This window comes from Lepidochelys kempii, chromosome 7 (genome assembly GCF_965140265.1).
Source record: "Lepidochelys kempii isolate rLepKem1 chromosome 7, rLepKem1.hap2, whole genome shotgun sequence".
NCBI lineage: Eukaryota > Metazoa > Chordata > Testudines > Cheloniidae > Lepidochelys > Lepidochelys kempii.
In genome coordinates, this window is record NC_133262.1 from 72,282,659 (window position 1) to 72,304,314 (window position 21,656).

At 43.4% G+C, this 21,656-nt stretch overlaps 1 protein-coding gene and 1 long non-coding RNA gene across 5 annotated transcripts in view; both read right to left on the reverse strand.

Annotated features, from left to right (window-relative positions):
• LOC140914746 (uncharacterized) overlaps positions 1-10,039 on the reverse strand; it is a 120,091-nt gene extending 110,052 nt beyond the window's left edge. The window contains exon 1 of the long non-coding RNA XR_012159972.1: positions 9,096-10,039. This is a non-coding gene — a long non-coding RNA (uncharacterized lncRNA). The remainder of the gene's footprint in view (positions 1-9,095) is intronic.
• Positions 10,040-14,254: 4,215 nt separating this feature from the next.
• Positions 14,255-21,656, reverse strand: part of OGDHL (oxoglutarate dehydrogenase L) — a 109,577-nt gene continuing 102,175 nt past the window's right edge. For all 4 annotated transcript variants that reach the window (XM_073353298.1, XM_073353299.1, XM_073353297.1 and 1 more), the window contains 5 exons: positions 21,502-21,627; positions 20,052-20,124; positions 16,446-16,609; positions 15,517-15,671; positions 14,255-14,457 (listed from right to left, as the gene is read on the reverse strand). In XM_073353298.1, the coding sequence (XP_073209399.1) occupies positions 14,334-14,457; positions 15,517-15,671; positions 16,446-16,609; positions 20,052-20,124; positions 21,502-21,627 (642 nt within the window). In that variant the 3' untranslated portion in view covers positions 14,255-14,333. The remainder of the gene's footprint in view (positions 14,458-15,516; positions 15,672-16,445; positions 16,610-20,051; positions 20,125-21,501; positions 21,628-21,656) is intronic.

Below are 21,656 nucleotides of genomic sequence, written 5' to 3' on the forward strand. Positions count from 1 at the left end.
ATTACAGTTCATTGCACCGGAATCACACCAGAGGTCCACAGGCCCAGATACCTCCCAGATACCCTTGGAGCGGAGGGAAACTGTGAGTGTGGGTGGGAAGAAGGTCACCGCGTGGAGGGACACCGGAGCACAAGTGTCAGCTATCCATGCTTCCTTAGTGGACCCCAATTTAATCAACCCAGAGATCCAAGTGACGATTCAACCCTTCAAGTCCAACTCTTTCAATTTGCCTACAGCCAAGTTGCCTGTCCAGTACAAGGGCTGGTCAGGAATGTGGACTTTTGCAGTCTATGATGATTATCCCATCCCCATGCTGTTGGGGGAAGACTTGGCCAATCATGTGAAGCAGGCCAAGAGGGTGGGAATGGTCACCCGCAACCAGGCTAAACAAGCCGTGAGGCCTAGCTCTGTTCCGGAAACTTCTATCAGGACCCAGTCAGAGGTGATGGACCTGGACCCCAGGCCAATGTCTGCAACAGCAGTAGTGGATCCAGTCCCGGAGACCCAGACGGAACCAGTCCCAGAACCGGAACCAGCCAAACAACCAACACCAGACCCCGTGTCAGCACTGAATCCAGTACTTGCAACCTCAACACCAGAGGGCCCCACCGAACCTGAACTGGCAGCAGCCGATAACCCTACACAAGAGGCTCAGCCGGAGCCTGAATCCCAACATAGTGCACCAGCGGAGAGCGGTTCACAGTCAACAGAAACAGCTCCATCCCCTATATCGCTTCCAGAGGGACCAAGCCTAGGTCCACAATCCCATGAGGAACTGATGTCTCCAGCATCAAGGGAACAGTTCCAGACCGAACAGGAAGCAGATGAAAGCCTCCAGAGAGCTTGGACGGCGGCACGGAGCAACCCACCGCCTCTCAGCTCTTCTAATCGATCCAGGTTTGTTGGAGAAAGAGGACTTTTATACAAGGAAACTCTTTCTGGGGGACACCAGGAAGACTGGCATCCTCAGAGACAGTTGGTAGTTCCAACTAAATACCGGGCCAAGCTCTTGAGCTTAGCCCATGATCACCCTAGTGGCCATGCTGGGGTGAACAGGACCAAAGACCGTTTGGGGGGGTCATTCCACTGGGAGGGAATGGGCAAGGATGTTTCTACCTATGTCCAGTCTTGTGAGGTGTGCCAAAGAGTGGGAAAACCCCAAGACCAGGTCAAAGCTCCTCTCCAGCCACTCCCCATCATTGAAGTTCCATTTCAGCGAGTAGCTGTGGATATTCTGGGTCCTTTTCCGAAAAAGACACCCAGAGGAAAGCAGTACATACTGACTTTCATGGATTTTGCCACCCGATGGCCGGAAGCAGTAGCTCTAAGCAACACCAGGGCTAAAAGTGTGTGCCAGGCACTAGCAGACATTTTTGCCAGGGTAGGTTGGCCCTCCGACATCCTCACAGATGCAGGGACTAATTTCCTGGCAGGAACTATGAAAAACCTTTGGGAAGCTCATGGGGTAAATCACTTGGTTGCCACTCCTTACCATCATCAAACAAATGGCATGGTGGAGAAGTTTAATGGAACTTTGGGGGCCATGATACGTAAATTCGTAAATGAGCACTCCAATGATTGGGACCTAGTATTGCAGCAGTTGCTCTTTGCCTACAGAGCTGTACCACATCCCAGTTTAGGGTTTTCCCCATTTGAACTTGTATATGGCCGTGAGGTTAAGGGGCCATTGCAGTTGGTGAAGCAGCAATGGGAGGGATTTACACCTTCTCCAGGAACTAACATTCTGGACTTTGTAACCAACCTACAAAACACCCTCCGAACCTCTTTAGCCCTTGCTAGAGAAAACTTACAGGATGCTCAAAAAGAGCAAAAAGCCTGGTATGATAAACATGCCAGAGAGCGTTCCTTCAAAGTAGGAGACCAGGTCATGGTCTTAAAGGCGCTCCAGGCCCATAAAATGGAAGCATCGTGGGAAGGGCCATTCGTGGTCCAGGAGCGCCTGGGAGCTGTTAATTATCTCATAGCATTCCCCACCTCCAACCGAAAGCCTAAGGTGTATCATATTAATTCTCTAAAGCCCTTTTATTCCAGAGAATTAAAGGTTTGTCAGTTTACAGCCCAGGGAGGAGACGACGCTGAGTGGCCTGAAGGTGTCTACTACGAAGGGAAATGTGCTGGTGGTGTGGAAGAGGTGAACCTCTCCATGACCCTTGGGCGTATGCAGCGACAGCAGATCCAGGAGCTGTGCACTAGCTACGCGCCAACGTTCTCAGCCACCCCAGGACTGACTGAACGGGCATACCACTCCATTGACACAGGTAATGCTCACCCAATTAGGGTCCAACCTTCCCGGGTGTCTCCTCAAGCTAAAACTGCTATAGAACGGGAGATCCAGGATATGTTACAGATGGGTGTAATCCGCCCCTCTGAAAGTGCATGGGCATCTCCAGTGGTTCTAGTTCCCAAACCAGATGGGGAAATACGTTTTTGCGTGGACTACCGTAAGCTAAATGCTGTAACTCGCCCAGACAACTATCCCATGCCACGCACAGATGAACTATTAGAGAAACTGGGAAGGGCCCAGTTCATCTCTACCTTGGACTTAACCAAGGGGTACTGGCAGGTACCGCTAGATGAATCTGCCAAGGAAAGGTCAGCCTTCATCACACATCTCGGGCTGTATGAATTTAATGTACTCCCTTTCGGGCTGCGAAATGCACCCGCCACTTTCCAAAGACTTGTAGATGGTCTCCTAGCGGGATTAGGAGAATATGCAGTCGCCTACCTTGACGATGTGGCCATATTTTCGGATTCCTGGGCAGACCACCTGGAACATCTACAAAAAGTCCTTGAGCGCATAAGGGAGGCAGGACTAACTGTTAAGGCTAAGAAGTGTCAAATAGGCCTAAACAGAGTGACTTACCTTGGACACCAGGTGGGTCAAGGAACTATCAGCCCCCTACAGGCCAAAGTGGATGCTATCCAAAAGTGGCCTGTCCCAAAGTCAAAGAAACAGGTTCAATCCTTCTTAGGCTTGGCCGGTTATTACAGACGATTTGTACCGCACTACAGCCAAATCGCTGCCCCACTGACAGACCTAACCAAAAAGAAACAGCCAATTGCTGTTCAGTGGACCGGAAAGTGTCAGAAGGCCTTTAACAAGCTTAAAGCGACACTCATGTCTGACCCTGTACTAAGGGCCCCAGACTTTGACAAACCGTTCCTAGTAACCACAGATGCATCCGAGCGTGGTGTGGGAGCAGTTTTAATGCAGAAAGGACCTGATCAAGAATTCCACCCTGTAGTGTTTCTCAGCAAAAAACTGTCTGAGAGGGAAAGCAACTGGTCAGTCACTGAAAAAGAATGTTATGCCATTGTCTACGCTCTGGAAAAGCTACGCCCATATGTTTGGGGACGGCGTTTCCACCTGCAAACCGACCATGCTGCACTAAAGTGGCTTCACACTGTCAAAGAAACTAACAAAAAACTTCTTCGGTGGAGTTTAGCTCTCCAAGATTTTGATTTCGACATCCAACACATCTCAGGAGCTTCTAACAAAGTGGCTGATGCACTCTCCCGTGAAAGTTTCCCAGAATCAACTGGTTAAAATCGTCCTTGAGATGTGGAAAATATTGTTAGTCTTTATGTACTTGGTAGTATATTTAGAGATGCATGTGTCTTATTAACTCTGTTTTCCTAGAGCTCCAGGAAGAAATCCCAGCCAGTGTTTCACCCTAGCTGAGATTTGGGGGGCGTGTCATAAATATAAAGGGAAGGGTAAACCCCTTTGAAATCCCTCCTGGCCAGGGGAAAGCTCCTCTCACCTGTAAAGGGTTAAGAAGCTAAAGGTAACTTCGCTGGCACCTGACCAAAATGACCAATGAGGAGACAAGATACTTTCAAAAGCTGGGAGGAGGGAGAGAAACAAAGGGTCTGTGTCTGTCTGTAGTCGTCTTGGCCGGGGACAGAACAGGAATGGAGTCTTAGAACTTTTAGTAAGTAATCTAGCTAGGTATGTGTTAGATTATGATTTCTTTAAATGGCTGAGAAAAGAATTGTGCTGAATAGAATAACTATTTCTGTCTGTGTATCTTTTTTGTAACTTAAGGTTTTGCCTAGAGGGGTTCTCTATGTTTTTGAATCTAATTACCCTGTAAGATATATACCATCCTGATTTTACAGGGGGGATTTCTTTATTTCTATTTACTTCTATTTTTTATTAAAAGTCTTCTTGTAAAACACTGAATGCTTTTTCATTGTTCTCAGATCCAAGGGTCTGGGTCTGTAGTCACCTAGGCAAATTGGTGAGGCTTTTTACCAAACCTTGTCCAGGAAGTGGGGTGCAAGGTTTTGGGAAGTATTTTGGGGGGAAGGACGCGTCCAAACAGCTCTTCCCCAGTAACCAGTATTAGTTTGGTGGTGGTAGCGGCCAGTCTAAGGATAACGGGGGTAATATTTTGTACCTTGGGGAAGTTTTGACCTAAGCTGGTAAAGATAAGCTTAGGAGGTTTTTCATGCAGGTCCCCACATCTGTACCCTAGAGTTCAGAGTGGGGGAGGAACCTTGACACCTAGTTTTACAACAGGCTACATAAAAAGCACCAGCAAAGTCAGTACAAACTAAAATTTCACATAGACAATGACTTGTTTATACTGCTCTATATACTAGATCAGTGTTTCTCTAGCTGGGGGTCATGATTTATTTTATAATCATATTGTAAAAATGAGAGAGTTAGCAATTTTTCAGTATCAGGGTGCTGTGACACTTTTTTGTATTTTTATGTCTGATTTTGTAAACAAGTAGTTTTAAAGTGAGGTGCAACTTACAAGTCAGACTCCTGAAAGGGGTACAGCAGTCTGGAAAGGCTGCGAGACACTGCTCTAAAGAGCTGGTTTCCATCCCTCTCCCAGAAGCAAAGTGAAAGGAGTAGAAATAATTTGAAGGCTATGTTAAGTCAGGACTAAATGTGATTTTGACATTCACAATTAACTTTATTAATGATGTAGGACTGACATTTTGGAAATGTATTTTAAAGAAATACCACAAAAATAGTCTCAGCTATAGGCAATGAGGATAACTTTGACTAAAATATGCAGGGTTGGCCTGACCATTTGCCAGTGAAGTATTACAAGGTCACGGCCACTAATTGGTCAGCTTCCCTAGGATCCACTCATTTGGGATTATAGGCTCCGAGCCTGTAAGGTGTTGTGTGACCTGTTCCCCTATTGAAGTCAATGTGTGCTGAGAGTTCAGCCGTGCCCAGAATTGCACTCACAGTAACAAACATGTCAGATTTTAAAAGGTATCTACTGTACTTAGATGGTTGCAGTGTAGTGTCTACAGCCACGTTGTTTCACAGTGTATATACTTCTTAAGCAAAGCGCATTCAGAACAGGAATAAATGAACTATTTTTTAAGCATGGGTAATAAAGACAAGATCAATAACTAGACAGTTTGTGATTCACAGCGGGATGGATGCCTACCACACTTTATGAACTACTGAGTCCTAGTTTTCCTCTTCTCCCCTCACGCTTTAAAATCAGTGCATGGTCATTCCTGCCCTATCCAAAGGCAGGGCGAAGCAGCCATCTTTGTTTAACAGCATTTGTGAAGGCTACAGTGCCTGTTAGAACCAACCTTTTGCCCCCTGACTGCTGAGTTTTGTGCCTTATTTTGGTCTTCTGCTGAAATCCAAGCACCGGTTTGTGTTAACACACCAAATTCCGCAGCCTTTAATGCCATAACGAATCACAGCATGTTGAGCTGTGCGAAGAATTGATTTTCCAACGCAGCAACTGAGCCCCAAAAAGAAGAAGATAGTTTCATGTTACCCAAAATGAAATTTGTAAAAAGTTTTCATTGAGGCAAAAAGTGAAAAAAAATTCCACCCGAGTGAAATTAAATGTTTGGGTTTGGGATATTTTTACCTTTAAAAAATAAAATTGAAATAAGAATCAATAGGCCAAATCATTTTGCACTGAAACATTTACATGTTTCCAAAAGGCCAAAACAAAACGTTTTAGACTTTTTCAGCCCCCCCCCCACCCAAATGAAACGATTCAGTGAATTAACACAAATTCACAGAATGTTTCAGTTAACTTCTGCTTCTCCTTTACCCTAGCCAAATACATCACCCAGCTGTGTGTGTAGTGCCAAAACATGGTGCTGTTCCAGGAAGATTATCACCGTTTGCAATATCACTCAAGTAAATAAAGTGTACAGCACACAAGTCAGAGTAGCAGCCATGTTAGTCTGTATTCACAAAAAGAAAAGGAGGACTTGTGGCACCTTCGAAACAAACAAATTTATTTGAGCATAAGCTTTCGTGAGCTACAGTTCACTTCATGCATCCGATGAAGTGAGCTGTAGCTCACGAAAGCTTATGCTCAAATAAATTCGTTCGTCTCGAAGGTGCCACAAGTCCTCCTTTTCTTTTTACAAGTCTAAAGGAAGCCCTTTCTTCCTCCAGTTATTTCAGAGACAAGGTGGATAAGATAATATCTTTTAAAGAGCTCAAAAGTTTATGTCTCTCACCAGCAGCAATTGGTCCAATAAAAGATATTACCTCACCCACCTTGTGTCTCTAATATCCAGGTACTGACACAATACAACTTCCTAGCTATTTGAACAGACCTGCTACCACAATGGTTTGTGTCCTCTTTTCAGGATTAATGTATATATAAGATTCAGGATACCTTAGGATTTCATGTGCATTACATAGTCTCACAATAGGTTCGCTATGTAACTACATCCCAGTCAAGTGTGCCAACAAGAAGATTCAAAAATCAGGGGCTTTTAGTTTACTGAATGACACTTGGAAAACAGGTTTCAGAGTAACAGCCGTGTTAGTCTGTATTCCAAAAAGAAAAGGAGTACTTGTGGCACCTTAGAGACTAACCAATTTATTTGAGCATGAGCTTAGTTTCAAAGAAAGGAAGGTAAAAGTTGTTGGGTTTTGTCTAGAGTCTCTTCTCCGGATAGTTCTTGAAAAATCACACCCTAAAATGAAGGTTTTTAGAGGGGTGGGGTTTTTCCTGTTTGTTTTTTGGGTTTGTTGTTAAAATCGATGATCAATGAGCAGGCTCTGCCATTTCTTTTCCAGTCATAGATGTTACCTCGCATTGCCTTAGGATGAGTGCAAACAAAGTTTGAATGGTCCCATCATTTTAAGAAAGTGATTTCCCTTTGTTATGGCAGATTGGTGATGCAGACAACAGACAGCAAAGCGGAAAGGACCCATTCAGCTAATAATGTTAAAAATCATCAAACTCTTAATTTTCTTTATTACAGACTGGAAACAAAAAATTCATATCACAGGCTGTTCACCCAAGCAATCTACTGTGGATACACATGGTAAGAGATCGCACTGGCAAATACGACACAATGGATACGTTCTTATCCTGTGGTGGTTTGCATTTTTCCTCTTGAGTGAAGAAACACCTTGATATGTCACTTAATAATGACTCAGGTTTCAAATGCAGAAGATTTGCAGGATGGGGCCTATAATACTTGACCTCTTTCCAAGCACTATACAAATATTAACCACTTCTGTTTTACATAAGATACACTACCCCAAATACTGCACGTGTTAACAGCCTTCTGTTTCAAAGCGTTCAGGGAGACATCTAGCTTATTTCATTTGTTTAAAAAGGAGTGGGAAATGCCAAGCCTCTGGCTCTCCGTGGAAACTTGAGTTTAGAATTAATACACAAGCACTCATTTTTAGGAGCCTTCATTCAAGGTCCACAAATGGTCTTTTATTCAAAAGTCATGTTCCGGCACAGCAGCAGGATCATACATTAATGAAACTAAAGCAGAGCTTGGGCATTACTGGCAGGATTTTGGCTATTCATTGTCATGCTTTATTGCTAACAGTGACTCTCAACTGAGAAAAGGAGGACTTGTGGCACCTTAGAGACTAACCAATTTATTTGAGCATGAGCTTTCGTGAGCTACAGCTCACGAAAGCTCATGCTCAAATAAATTGGTTAGTCTCTAAGGTGCCACAAGTCCTCCTTTTCTTTTTGCAAATACAGACTAACACGGCTGTTACTCTGAAACCTCTCAACTGAGAGTTTTGAAAGTTTACTGTCTAGTGAATGGAGCCAATAGCAAAAGACTAAGCAGTAGAAACTTGCTAAGTAAATAACCCTTTTGAACCAAAATGTTACTCCCAAGAGGCCTCTAACAGCTGTTTAAAATAAGGTTCTGATAGTTTATAAATACGCTTTGATTTGGCACAAAGTAATGTACTCATTACACTGCTCTAATTTTTTTTTATTAGGTAAATATTTTATTTTAACCTCAGTGTCATGCAATTATTTTTAATCAGATTGTTCAAAACCATCTACTGCTTTACTTTTTTCTGCCCTATCAAATATCTCAATTCCATCCCTTTTACTAAAGTGAAATGACCTCCACTAAGGTAGAAAACAGACAGAGAAAGCAGACAAAATGAGAGATGCCAGAACTTTTATGAATGGGATGCTAATACCAATCCTCAAAGGAGAAACTGTCAAAAACAGCCATAAGAGAATTTATACATATATTTTTTTACATTCTTGGATGGATTCTTTTTAAAAAAAAACAGAATGCCACAATCTGAAACACAATGAAAATGGAAACCTGTCATTCACTACTTTTATTTCTATGTTAATTTTGTTTTCTACTTTTGTGAATACAGAGCCATGCGTGCATCTATCACAGAAATGAAGACTGAAATATTTCATGTTGTACTGAGATGGCACAGAGAGTACAATAAATAGTCCCACCATTATTTAGCTGCACCCACTTGCCACTGAAATATGCATTTATAACAGCATTGAAATAACAGTCAGTGGCCACAATCCAATGCAAGACTAATCATGTTCTCAGCTATAGGAATGACTAGGAGACAAATTTGACTGGTCTAAACTTGCAGTAATTTCCTAGCATCTAAAAAGATTGTTAAACTTCAAAGACTGAATCAACTATTACGTTTCAGAGGTGAGAGAAGAACCCAAGACATGCAGCCCAATATAAAAGGGACACCATTAAGGCTCTTGAATGTACTAAGCTTGGTTTTGGATGCCAGGGATAGGTGAGCACCTCATCACTTTGTGCATCTACTCTGGCAGATGGATCATTCCACTAACCTGCTATCTTGCAGGCAGAGGGGACAGATCGGAGGAGGTGTACACCTGTTTGTGCTGCTGAAGAAAGCTCGTGTCCTGGTTGTGTTCTTGGCTGAAACTCTCAGCTGCAAAGTTCAGTTTTAACGGGCTACTGCTCACTTCGAGGAGAGGATGGACTTTGAGATCTGAAGGACAGTTAAACATCAATCAACTATTTAAGAAAACACAGTAGGATAAAGTCTGGCCCATCAATCCTGGTGACATCACAGGCCAAATGGCAGCAGCAGCAACACAGGGGCAGACCTTATTGCCCACAGACCAAGCACACCCCAGCGCTGCAGTACACAAAGGCTGAGTAAGCATAGTTTGGGCAGGGAATCCAAGATGGGTTGAGGGAAGAATTCCTTCAACTTGCTTCCCAGTGGCTTGACATGATGTTCCTGAATCACTGCTTAGCTGCTACCACTGCAGCCCCTGGACTGTAGCAGCAACAGGGAGGTATAGTCATGTGGTGGAATCACTGGCCATGCTTCCTCCCCAATATATAGCAGCTGTGAAATACCCCATACAGCCTGTGGCCTCCTACCCTGCACAGCTTACTGTGGTGATCTTGCAGCTGTCTGCACCTGCAGGAGGAGAGGACTGCACGTGGCCCAAGGAAGGGAAGATTCACTGCCACTGCAAGACCTTTAGGGCTGGAAGAGAACAGCTAGAGTCCACCAGAGGGACAAGCCAGCCTTGTTGCCAGAGAAGAGGAGGAGTTGTGGTGTTCCTAGGGAGATCAGCAGCTTTCATTAAAAAATCCTGCATGTGAAACAAGCTCACCTGAGGTTAGTCTGCCTGCTCCAGATAACCCACTCAGAGCTGCTGGCCCAGGGCAGGAAATAAAAGTAGAGGAAGCCAGGCTTCTGATACCACTAAATCCTATGCTCTAGGACAGTGGTCTCCAAACATTTTTAATCGCGCACCCCTATCAGTAAATTTTTTTTGAGCACCCCCCCCATATATGCATAAATTATATACTGTACTCATATATTATGTAAATTATAAAACATACACAAAAAATAGAAATTAAAAAATGATGATAAAGATGACAAACTATTTAAAATTTTTTTTTTATTTTATTTTATTTATTTTTGAAAATCTTGGTTTAACACTTTGATACAGCTGGTGCTCAGGGTGGGGTGCGGGGTCTGGAAGGGAGTTAGGGTGCGGGAGGAGGCTCAGGGTGGGGGTGTGGGAGGAGGCTCAGGGCTGGGGCAGGCGGGAGGTGCAGAGCACTTACCTGGGGCAGCTCCTGTTTGGTGCAGCGCAGCACCACCCCCAGGGCCACGATTCTGGGAGCTGCCCCCCCCCGCACAGGCAAGGCCACCCGGAACGCCGGGGCTTTAGGACCCTGGGCTAAGGGGGCCCCGGCCTGCAGCTCTAAAGCCCCTCTCGGAATGCGGCCCTGCGAGCACAGGCCAGAGGACTCAGGAGGAGCCGGGGCAGCCGCGCAGCCAGCGGCCGGAGAGAAGCGGCGCTTTCCCGTTCAAAGCGCCGCTTCTCTCCGGCCGGCTTTGAAGGGCAAAGTGCCGCTTCTTTACGGGCCCGTGGACTCAGGGCTGCTCCTCCACGGGCCGGAGGACTCAGGGCCGCCCGCCCGGCGGTGCTCCTCCTGCCGCGCTGCCCTGTTGCTCCGGCGGCCCTCCTCCTGCTGCACCCCTGAATCGATTACCTTGCGCATCCCCTGCGGTGCGCACACCCCACTTTGAAGACCAAAGGAGAGAACAGGAGAAGGGGCAAGACATAAAGCAGGGATCAAATGTCTTTTCAGTAGCACTCTGGCAGATGGTTTAACAAGCAGGGTCTCTGTGGTAAAATTAGCCACTATTTCCCCAGAGGTGCTCCCCAGGGTTTGACTCTGGCCTGCCAGGCTGGCTCTATCAACAAGTGGTTGGTCCCCTGGCCCTAACAAGGTCTTCTAAAGACAGCATGTTTTCCTTTCTTTGGCACAAGAGGTGCCTATGACAGCAGAAGCAGCAGGAGCTTATTACTACCAGGAGAATGAGACAAAACAGAGGGGTCAAATATCTAAAATTAATGTACATTGTTTTTCCTTCTGAGCTATCTATATTGCACTAATGAGTGCCTTACAGGTTAATTAAGTGTTCAGAAGTATCTTCTCTCTCACCTATAGCTTCCACACACCTCCTCCCTGCTCGGATTCCGCCCTCCCTTCACCTCTTCAATGCCCTCTTTCATTCATCCAGGTTTAAAAGAGGGGTCAGGAAAGAGTCAGTCCAGCTTGAAATGCAAAAGTGAAACTCTGAAGCATACAAAGTAAAATTAGGATGGGTAACATTCTTTGCACCTTCTAATTAGAGCCACATGCAATTATTTTGCCAAGTTGCTGGTCAACATTTTTGTTATTTCACTGTGATTCGCATGTGATTCTGTGCCTTCAAAATGTTTTTTCCACAAGGCTCTAAAAAAAAACTTTTTTTTTTGCAATGTCATGTTGGGATATGAAGTGCATCTTTATCTGAATACTATTTTGAATTTCAAAACTGGATTATTTATCAGAAAACAGGGACTATTTTTTGTATGAACATGAGCTCCTGCTTAAACTGCATAATGTGCTAACAGTAGCATGTAACTCCATTTGCAAGTTGAATCAAGTTAAAAATGTTGTCTGCAAGGAAAAAAAAGATCCTGTTTTCAAGGTAACAATGAAATTTTTGAAGGTTTTGACTAACTGGACCGTTTCCACAATCAAATTGTCACCACTGTTTTCAAACTTCACTGCAAGCATTTTGTACAGCCCCAGTTTTCACTCTTGGGTATTTGTAATGATTTCAGGTACCTACAGAAACCTAGAAGAATCACACACCTCAAAAACACAAGGTTCTACCTGGCAGCATGTTTCAATCACATCATCTCAGCTTCTATTCCTCTAAGCCTGAAATCATGCTGTATATGAGCTGTTTTAAGAGAAGATCAGCCTGGCTGTTGGAAATGGCTAGTTTTTACATCCATATTTCAGATTCCAAGGAAGTCAGTATCTGAGGAGGCAGTTAAGAAAATGAAACAATTACAAGTCAATAAAAACTCAAAGGCCTTGGGGCAGCGAGCAACAGCAAAACCACCAAACCTCAAAAAACAAGAGGCCCAATTCCCTTCTCATATCAGTATAAATGAAGAGTAACTCCACTGCTGTCAACAGTTACTCCAGCAAAAGTGAAGAGAATCAGCCTGGAGACTTAGCATTGCACAGAATAGGGAACCATACAGAGAAAACTGACTTTCCATCAAAAGTGAATAAAGGGCCAAATCTTTGTTCCCCTTACCCCAAATGGGCATGAAAGCACCTAGGAGATAAAAAAGCCACATTCTGGCAGTAAAATGGAAGAATGAGCTTGTCTAGAAGCAGAGAACCTGCATAGCAAGACTCTGTACTATTTTCTCTGCCATGATGCTTCAAATTGTGGGCCACCACAGGAGCGGAAATGGATCCATGCATAACCAGCCGATTTCCTTTAAAGTCCCTTACCATCCTGTGCGCTCTCATGTCTCTCCAGCTGCTCTGTCAATTGTCCCTTTGTGCTGACTCTCTTCTCCTACTGCTAGCATTCCTCAAGGTTCTGTTCCTGGTCCCGTTATGTCCCACATCTACCTCTCATACTCGTAATCCCAAAGCTTCAATTCTACAGCAGTGACTCCCAAATCTACCTCCCCCATCCCTGACCTCTTCTGTTTTATCCAGTCTAATCAGCCCCAATTTAATACAGAAAAATTGAGCTTATCTTTCTTCCTAAACCCTTTCCCCGCTTTCTTCCTGCTTCACTGCTGTAAAGGGCACCCCCATCCTCCAAGGCACAGAACCTTGGAGTCAAATGTAGACCTCTCTCTCCAGAGGCCATCACCAAAATCTAGCTGGTTCTCTCTCTACATCATCTTTAAAAAAAAAAAAATAAACAAACCCATACCTAAGCCAATTGCTACAGCTAACACAGGTGACAGCAATGGCAACCTTCCCTCTATGGCTTTGCTTTGCCCCTCCTCACCACCCTCCAATGTATCCAAATGGCCACTGCTAAAATCATCTTCCTTGTGTGCTGCTAGGATCATATCATTCCCCTCCAATTGCTTCCTCTTGTCACCATGTTCAGGCTTCTTGTCCTCAGCTTCAAGACTCTGCATGACTCCACCTGTGGCCACATCCCTGTGCTAATTATGTATCATCTACTACAGCAATGCTTACCAACCCCAACAGAGATTAAGTCCCATTGTGCTAGGCACATAGATATACATGGAAAGAGACAGCTCCTGCCCCAAAGGGCTCACAGTCTAAGTAGCCAAGACAGACAAAAAGTGGGAGACATTATTCCCATTTTACAGAAGAGAAACTGAGGTGCAGAATAGTATGTGACTTGGCCCAAGGTCACACAAATAGTATGTAGCAGAGCAGAGAACTGAACCACACATTTCTAAACGCCAGTCCAGCAGCTTAGCCCCAAGCCCACCTTTCCTCTCCATCTATTCTTATTTCCTTCACTCAACCCTTTCTGCCTATTTCCTTCTGCTCCCAGGCTTGTCCTTGGTTTTTCATCCTGCTCCGTGAGTCTGAAACGTCCTCATTTCTCCCTCTTCATTCAGAGCTCTGAAACTCATTTCTTCCACAGATCATTTCAACATTGTCCCACCAGAGCAATGCTACCACGGCTCTGTCACTATACATACCAAACCCGCCATGCTCTATGATGGAAGCAATCTGCTGGCCAGGTAGGGCATTTCCTGTCTGAATGGCCTTCTGTCTACTGAGACTGTAACTCTTTAGATCGGGGATCATGTCTCCCAAGTGCCAAGCACACTGTTAGTGCCTCCAATAGCTATGTAGAGTTGGTCAATTAACTATGTTGTCTAGAAAAGAAATTGCTTCAATTCAACTTAAGGTGGGAACTGGGTGTCCTGTGACTCCAGGAGACTAATATACTTTCCCCTAACTCCTCACCCCTTTAATTTTTTCCATTGTTTTGGCCTTATTAACCTCAGAGCAGCCCTATACCTGGAGTTACCTTTTACAGACATTTATAAAGGCTTTATTCCTTCATTCATTCCCCAGTTTGCCTACAGTGCTTTAGAGGGGAAGATCTACTCACAACCTATTTTCTTAGAAAGCCAAAAACCAAAATCCTCAATAGTTTTCCCATGTGCTTTTATTTACTCCTTTGGAAGTGCTGTTTTATAACAATTCTGCATGGAGATCGTGTCTCAGAGTCAGAACATCTTTCCTTCAAAGGCCTCCAGGTTGAAAACTGTGTCCAGAAATCTCCTGAGCGACACCAGGTGAGCATTCTTGTTACCTGTGGCGGGAGCAGCAGCTGGTTCTCGGCCAACATACCTTTGTAACAGAAGAGACAATTGGGTAGACAACAGCGAGGAGAGAAGAGATAGAACAATAAAACTAACACGGATGCGTACATGTAATGTAGACAGAATACACTGCTAAACAGCAGCTTTAGACAACACGTAAGTATAAGACAAGAAAACTCTCCTGTCTTTTGTCCATGAGAGACTTGCTCTCATGCCTCCAGTTCTAGCTCCACTGGATATTGCAGGTTTCTGGTTACAGAGCAGAAGGTCAGCTGGTGTATATCAGCATAGGTTCCACTGGCTTCAACAAAGCTATGACAATGTCATCAGCTGAAGACCTGGCCCAACAGATCTATTTGAAGTCTGGGTCTATGTGAGTGGAGGAAGGGGTGGCTTTCACTAATTAGATAGGCTGCTATTGGCGAGGTAGGGACCAGAATCTGATCATTCTTGCACCAATCTCCCTACAGTGATATAGGAGCAAACAGGCTGGAAAAATAACCGTGAAGGGAGCTTAGTGGCTTAGATATTGTTCCATTCAATGGTTGTTTCCTCCAGAGAAGCACAATTTGAAATGGGATTTTTAGAAGGGAAAAGTAGCCCATTCAGAAGTACAAAAGATAAAATATAAGGCATGAAAGTGTGATAGGGCCAAACGATATAGACAGTGGTGAAGAGTGTTGGCTTGATAAATTGCTTTGGATTTTTATTTAACTAAAAATGAATTCACCTGTTAGAGACTCTGGTTTGGGATGATCACCAGGCTCTCACGATTTAGGATAGCAGAGATGGTTAGAATGTACTGCTGTACTGTTTATGTACTGACCCACCATAGTAGGTAAGCAATGCAGGTGCAGACCAACCAGAGCAAGGGAGTTCGGTGTGGACCACACACTGGGGCCATAAAGACCAGGTTGAAACAGAAGAAGGAGGGAGATGGAAGCCTCAAAACTCAGACCTTTCAAGGTGTGTAGAGTTTGATTTTTCCATACATGCATCACCCCATCCCAAAGCAACAAACCAGTATCAAGCCTGGAAGGCAAATCATGCCCGTGATGCAAAGGAAACATGGAAGTCAGTCTCATACCATATGGGCCGAGTGTGATTCACAATGGTGCGGAAACGAGGTTTGACATAGTCATAGTAGCCAATGTTCTTGTGCTCTTCCTGACACCACACTAAGTCAGCTCCAGGATATTTCTCAAGCTCTTCCTTTACCAGATCAAAGGGGAATGGAGAGATCTAAAGAGATAATACACTGAAAACAAATGGCAATGCGTTCTTTTACATGGACAGATATCACAAAGCAAGGTTGTCCATGGCAAATATTGGGCACTGCAATTGTTACTATCCATTTACTACTAAGCTACCTAGTACCTGTATGTTCTTGTAAATTATTGCACTTCATTCTAACAGAGTAAATATAAGTAACTACAATGTAAAAATTAAATTTAACAGACAAATAACCACATTCTGCAACGTCACAGTACTCACTACCATTGGTAACAAGAAGTATAAAAGCACACTTTTCTGCTACTCTGGAGTACAGTTGTTATGCACAGGGCTTCAGGGAAAATGTCTTCTGTAGCACTTAATCCTTTGCCAACGATGCTTTGGGAAAACTGGAGAACTGTACTATTTAGTCATTCTTGGCAAACATGACCATTTTCAAGACACACTTTGATCTAGCAAACTGAGCATGGGGCTAGGAACCAGAAGCTACCAAATTCTAATCCTGGCTCTGCTACCACTGATTTGCTATACAGCCAAGGCATTTAACCTTGCTGGTCTCATTATCACTACAATAAAGATAGGAAAACTAGTCCTTCCCTAGCTCACAAGGAGCTTGTGAGGATTAGTTGATGTCTTGGAAGATAAAACATGCAATACAAATGATAGGTATGATCACTATCATCATGTCTTGCAACTGCTAATGATTTAAAAGTTGGCTCAGTCACAATCCTTGGCTGAGATTCTTCCCAAAGTCTGAGTTTTCAATAGGTTCAGGGCACTCACCTGCTCCAGCCTAGTTATAGCCACTTGTTTCTCCAAATCTTGATTCTTTCTCTCTCTAATGAGATCATAGTACACCTTCCCTGTGCAGAAAATCACCCGCTTAACCTCATTCGGTGTGTGCGCTGCAGACCCATCCTCAGGAATCACACGCCTGAAACTGGTACCTAGTCATACCAAAAATTAAAATAAAAATGCATTCTTCTAGTGATGGTCACATTCAGTCAAGAAATTCTACTGAGGCCGGCCCTATCTTGGGTGATCCACAGAGTAGTTGTCACAGTGCTCTGTACCCAAGAGACTGTATCACCCCATCCTCTATATTCCTAGATCTTTTGAGACTCCAGATTTTGACATAGGTTATTTAAATACCATCCAGTTCAAAGAGGGAGTGCATTAAAGGGTTTCTGATAAACAAGTCTTCACAACTTAATGGGACGGACGACTTCAAGACTGGTATCTTTCTTGTCATGCCAGGTACTAGGCTCACATTATCACAGTTCAGGGAAACTGCACCTGTATTTCCCCTCAGTGGTCCAGCAAGGGCACCCACTCTCGTGCTTCCAGCTCCCCAGCCCTTGCCTTCCTTGGGTGGAGACCCTCATCTCACCCCCTTCTGATAAGGGTATTTCCAGGCTGCACAGTTCCCTGTCTTCACTGTGTTATTCCCAGGAAAGACAGGCTACCCAAGCACCTCTGCTTGCTTTCTCTTCAGAGACAGTTAACAGTCTGACTGCCCCCAGTTACAGATACCACACAGCTCTTTCTATGCAAGCCTATTTTATTCTTGAGGTAAAAGCACTTCAGAAAAACAACAGAACCTACACACATGCTAATAAGATTACCTGAGATTACCCTCTCACTCTGATAAAGGTTCTGGTTGGTGACAAGTCCTTCCAACCCTTCCCTAAGAATTGAGGCTCACCTTGGACCAGGGGTTCTTCCTGTCCATTTGTTGGACCAGAAAGAAGGCTTTGAACCAGTTTAAAACCAGCTATTTATCAAAAATCCTCTCTTTGTCTGTTGGTCCCTAGAGAATCCAGTTTGAATTAGCATACACAGGCCTCTCAAGGGGATGGAATTTCTCTGGGGGATGTTACAACATGAGTGAATTTACCTAATCACCTCCTGCTATTTTCCTATTTACCCTTCCAATGGAAGTATCCACAGTCCCTCAATTACACACAGATGATTGCATTTTTAAAGTAATGCACTCCAAAGATATTAAAAACTCAATTTAATAAGGTTTAACTCAATTCAATAAGGTTTGTCCAGGATATTACCGGATATTATTAGTCTGTCTCATACATCACCTATTTATAACCTGTATTTTTGGTGTTGAGGAGCTGGTTTAATAGCACCGCATAGCTGACCTAGGTGCATTTTTAACAATTAAACATGCCACCTTAAAAAAAAAAATCTTATTTCCAAAATAATCTTAGCTACAGAATTAAGTAAATACTTCTAGAAAGTCTGCAAGAATGCTTGGTATATGCTGAAAATTTACTTTTCATTCCAGTACAATAGGTTTTTAAAAATGTGTGTTTGTATATATTACAAGGCTGTGCACCAGCAAAAACCTTCAAATAGCCAGAACAGATGGTTATAATGGAGCTTCTATTATGTAAGCAAGTACATAACTAGCTTCAGAGTAGCAGCCGTGTTAGTCTGTATCCGATGAAGTGAGCTGTAGCTCACAAAAGCTTATGCTCAAATAAATTGGTTAGTCTTTAAGGTGCCACAAGTCCTCCTTTTCTTTTTACATAACTAGCGTCTTTGTTGTATTGTGTGATCACGACCTTCTGTTTGAGACATTAAAACAGAATTATCCCAAAAGAAGAATTAGTACAGTACTTGGGCATACAGCTTTGAGTACTGGGATACAATTTAGGCTGCTTATCACAAAGGACTTCCTGACAGTGGGATGCATTTTCCCTGTGGAACAATCTCCCAAGAGAATAGGTACAAGCCCTTTTGCTTGGGCCACATAAAACTAGAATATACAATAGGGAGTAATTCTAGATGGTCTAATAGGTCTCATCCATCGCTCGCTTCTATGATTGATATAGAAATAGTTTTAATCAGCCAACTGTGAGGTTGCAAATAGCAGCATGACCTCCAAGTCTGAACCAACACAACACACCCACTTATCAGGAGAATAAATGTGTCATTCATCTTAGGGAGCAAAACAGGCATAAATGCATGAAAGAAAAACTGATTTATGTCAGAATTATCCAGTCTGACTGAGAACCAGAGTTCATCATTAAAGACTACTCAGAATCAGTGCTTTATTGGGTCAGCTGGAGTTAGACTCCTCAGCCTTCACAGATATAAAAGAAAGTCATCTACAGCAGTAAAACAAGTACATCTGAATTAGCAATTACCGGCTTTGGCCACTATTGTGGGCTAATGTAAAATCGATGGGGAACCCAGGAAATAAATTAAGAGTGGACAGCATATAAGGGAACCAGACCAAAATTATTAATGAATCCCGAATTTCATTAGTGTGAGGTTTCCAGACTGACTAATTCTATGGGCTACAACACAATCAAATCCAGGAAAATCCCTTTGATGATCGGCACTGCATTCATACAAAGGACACACTGTCTTTTCCTAGTGACAATCTCCTCAAGAAGAGGAGAATGGAACAAAGTTGAAACCAAGCAAATACTTAATGGCAACAATTGCTTCATTAATTACTGTGGAGGATGGTGCAAATGACACAAAGGTTACAAACCTAAGGTCTAAGGAGATGAAAATCTGACCAATAATTTTTCCTTTAAACACAATGCTAGAATACTACCAGTGTGTCCAACGACTCAGCTTTAGGCAGAGGGCCCTGCTTGTTTGTTTACGCTTTCTGATCACTCAGCTATTCTGCGCCTCTCCCTGCATGTGCCACATTGGGTGGCAAATTCACACCCCCTTTCCTTTTTTCCTGGTTGCATGGAGATGGTGGGCTTGCCGCCACTGCCTCCTGGTGCTGTCCAGCACAAAGAGCAAAGCTTCAGACTGCCAATCACTGACTTAAAGCCTCACTTTTACTGGCTAGGATCTTGCTTTAGGTTAGCAGTGGGATAAGGCAGGCCCAGAACTGGGAGTGGAAGGAAGTGACAAGTCAGTGGAACCAGAACCACTCCTGGAAAGGGAAGCAAGGGGGAATGATTTAAAACCATGGAGTTGTCAAAAGCAGTACAAAGAACATTTTTTAAATGAAGACAAATGATGAAGATGGATCCCTACAAACCTAGGAGGATGGGAAGATCCCTGCAGAGAGATGAATGCCACCCCGCATCCAACCCTCCCATTAAGAGAGCAACTGGCCATGAGATATGCCACTATATACTGAAACTGAAGTCTAAGAACTATCCTTATTTGGATACAGATTATTTTGACATAGGAATTACATTTCAAAATCCAGGCCAGATCTCTCCCACCCTGGCACACGGCAACTCCTAGGGAAATCAGTCAATGAGAGATGCATGCGAGCTCCTCAAGGTGAAGTCAGCTCTCTCTCTGGACTGGATACTCAGCATTCTGAATACATAGTTTGGCACGCTGACTGCATACAGATGCTTGTGAGTTCACAACATTTGTAACTTGACTTACCAGATACCATTTCGTCAAAACTGGATTTAGCTTCAGGATGTCTCAGCAGCGACTTGGGTGTAAAGATAATAAGCTGTAAAATACAGATTGTTATAACTCTCAGAAGCTGCTGCTTGATCCACTGCCTGCTGTACATACACATTATTCTTCTTGACACACAAATGGATACTGCATGTGGTACTCTATCACAGATTCTTAATGGACTGGGTTTGGGAATAAACTAAACAATGGAAAAAATCCATATTCTTTGACACTGATTAGGCGCTAGGAATCTCTAAGGCTGGGATTTTCAAAAAGTCCCAGAGCAACTAGGCACCCAACTCCAACTGAATTTCCCTAACTCCATAGGGTCCTTTGAAAGTCCCAGCCTACATAACTATTGCCCTCTGAGGACACAAAAAATTAGTGTGAATTATAAATTTTTGAGCTGGACTAAGGTAGAGAACCATCAGAAAAACCTCTTGCGCTTTTGTTTAATGATAAACATCCAACTAGTGAATTTTAGGCTTCAAATTGTATAGAATCCAAATTGCTTCAGAAACTTGCACTGAGGTTCCTTAAAAACACTTGTGCTATTCAGTGTTAATGGGATGGCATCGAACAAAGCTTAAGTCACACTAGAATCTGATGTAACTCAAGGCAATTGCCCTTGGAAAGGGTCTCATTCTTAGCACAAATCTTCCCACAGTGGAGAAGTAATTAGAGGTGTGCTAACTTGGCCTTAAACCTGAGATAGAGAGGATGAGAATCTCAAACTGAATGAATGCTTAGAGACAAGCCCTTTGTCAACTGGACCAAAAGGGCACCACAACTTAATTATACAGAGATCAGGTTCGACTTCATCTTTAATGCCTTGTCTACATTGTGGTTTTAGTGACCAGTATAGCTATACCAAAGCAAATCCCTAATGCAGATGCAATGCAAAGATATGAATTGTGACATAGTATACAGTTTACCCCAATTGAAATGTGGACTAACCTGCACCAGAGCAAGTCATGATTTACATCAGAGCAGCACGTTTGCTCTAAGTGTCTGCAAGAGTGACAAAAATCATTGTAGATAAGGCTAAGAAGAGCCTGTTTTGCAGAAGGTGTCCTCCTTTTGTGCACAAACACACACATGCACTTTTCAAGCACTTGTACCTATGTCCGCAGGTGACAGAATTTATAAAACCCATTTGAGCAACACCCAGGCATTAGTGCTTAAAAAAAAAGCATGTAGGTGGGTATCTGCTTGGACAAAAGGAAGCTAGGCTGAAACCCAGGCCGTACAATTCTAGAAAGCAAAGCTGAGATTTCATTAATCAGGTCCTCAGTCTCCAACTTGAGTTTCATGGAGAAATACTAAAATGCATACATCTTCCATTCTGTCAGATGTTATATACAAACAAAACAATGCATGCAAGTGGTTTAGTATTATAATTAGACAACAATATCAATTAAGTAGTTACTGGTTTTCTGAATGGCAGCAAGATCTGTCTTCTGAGGACATGAAAGTAATTGGCTGGAGTTGAACAATTCACCACAATCCAGTTGCATTCATAGAGCTGGGAAACTTCAAAGTCTGCACTGAACTCCTAATAAAGACATTAAAGGCATCAGAAAA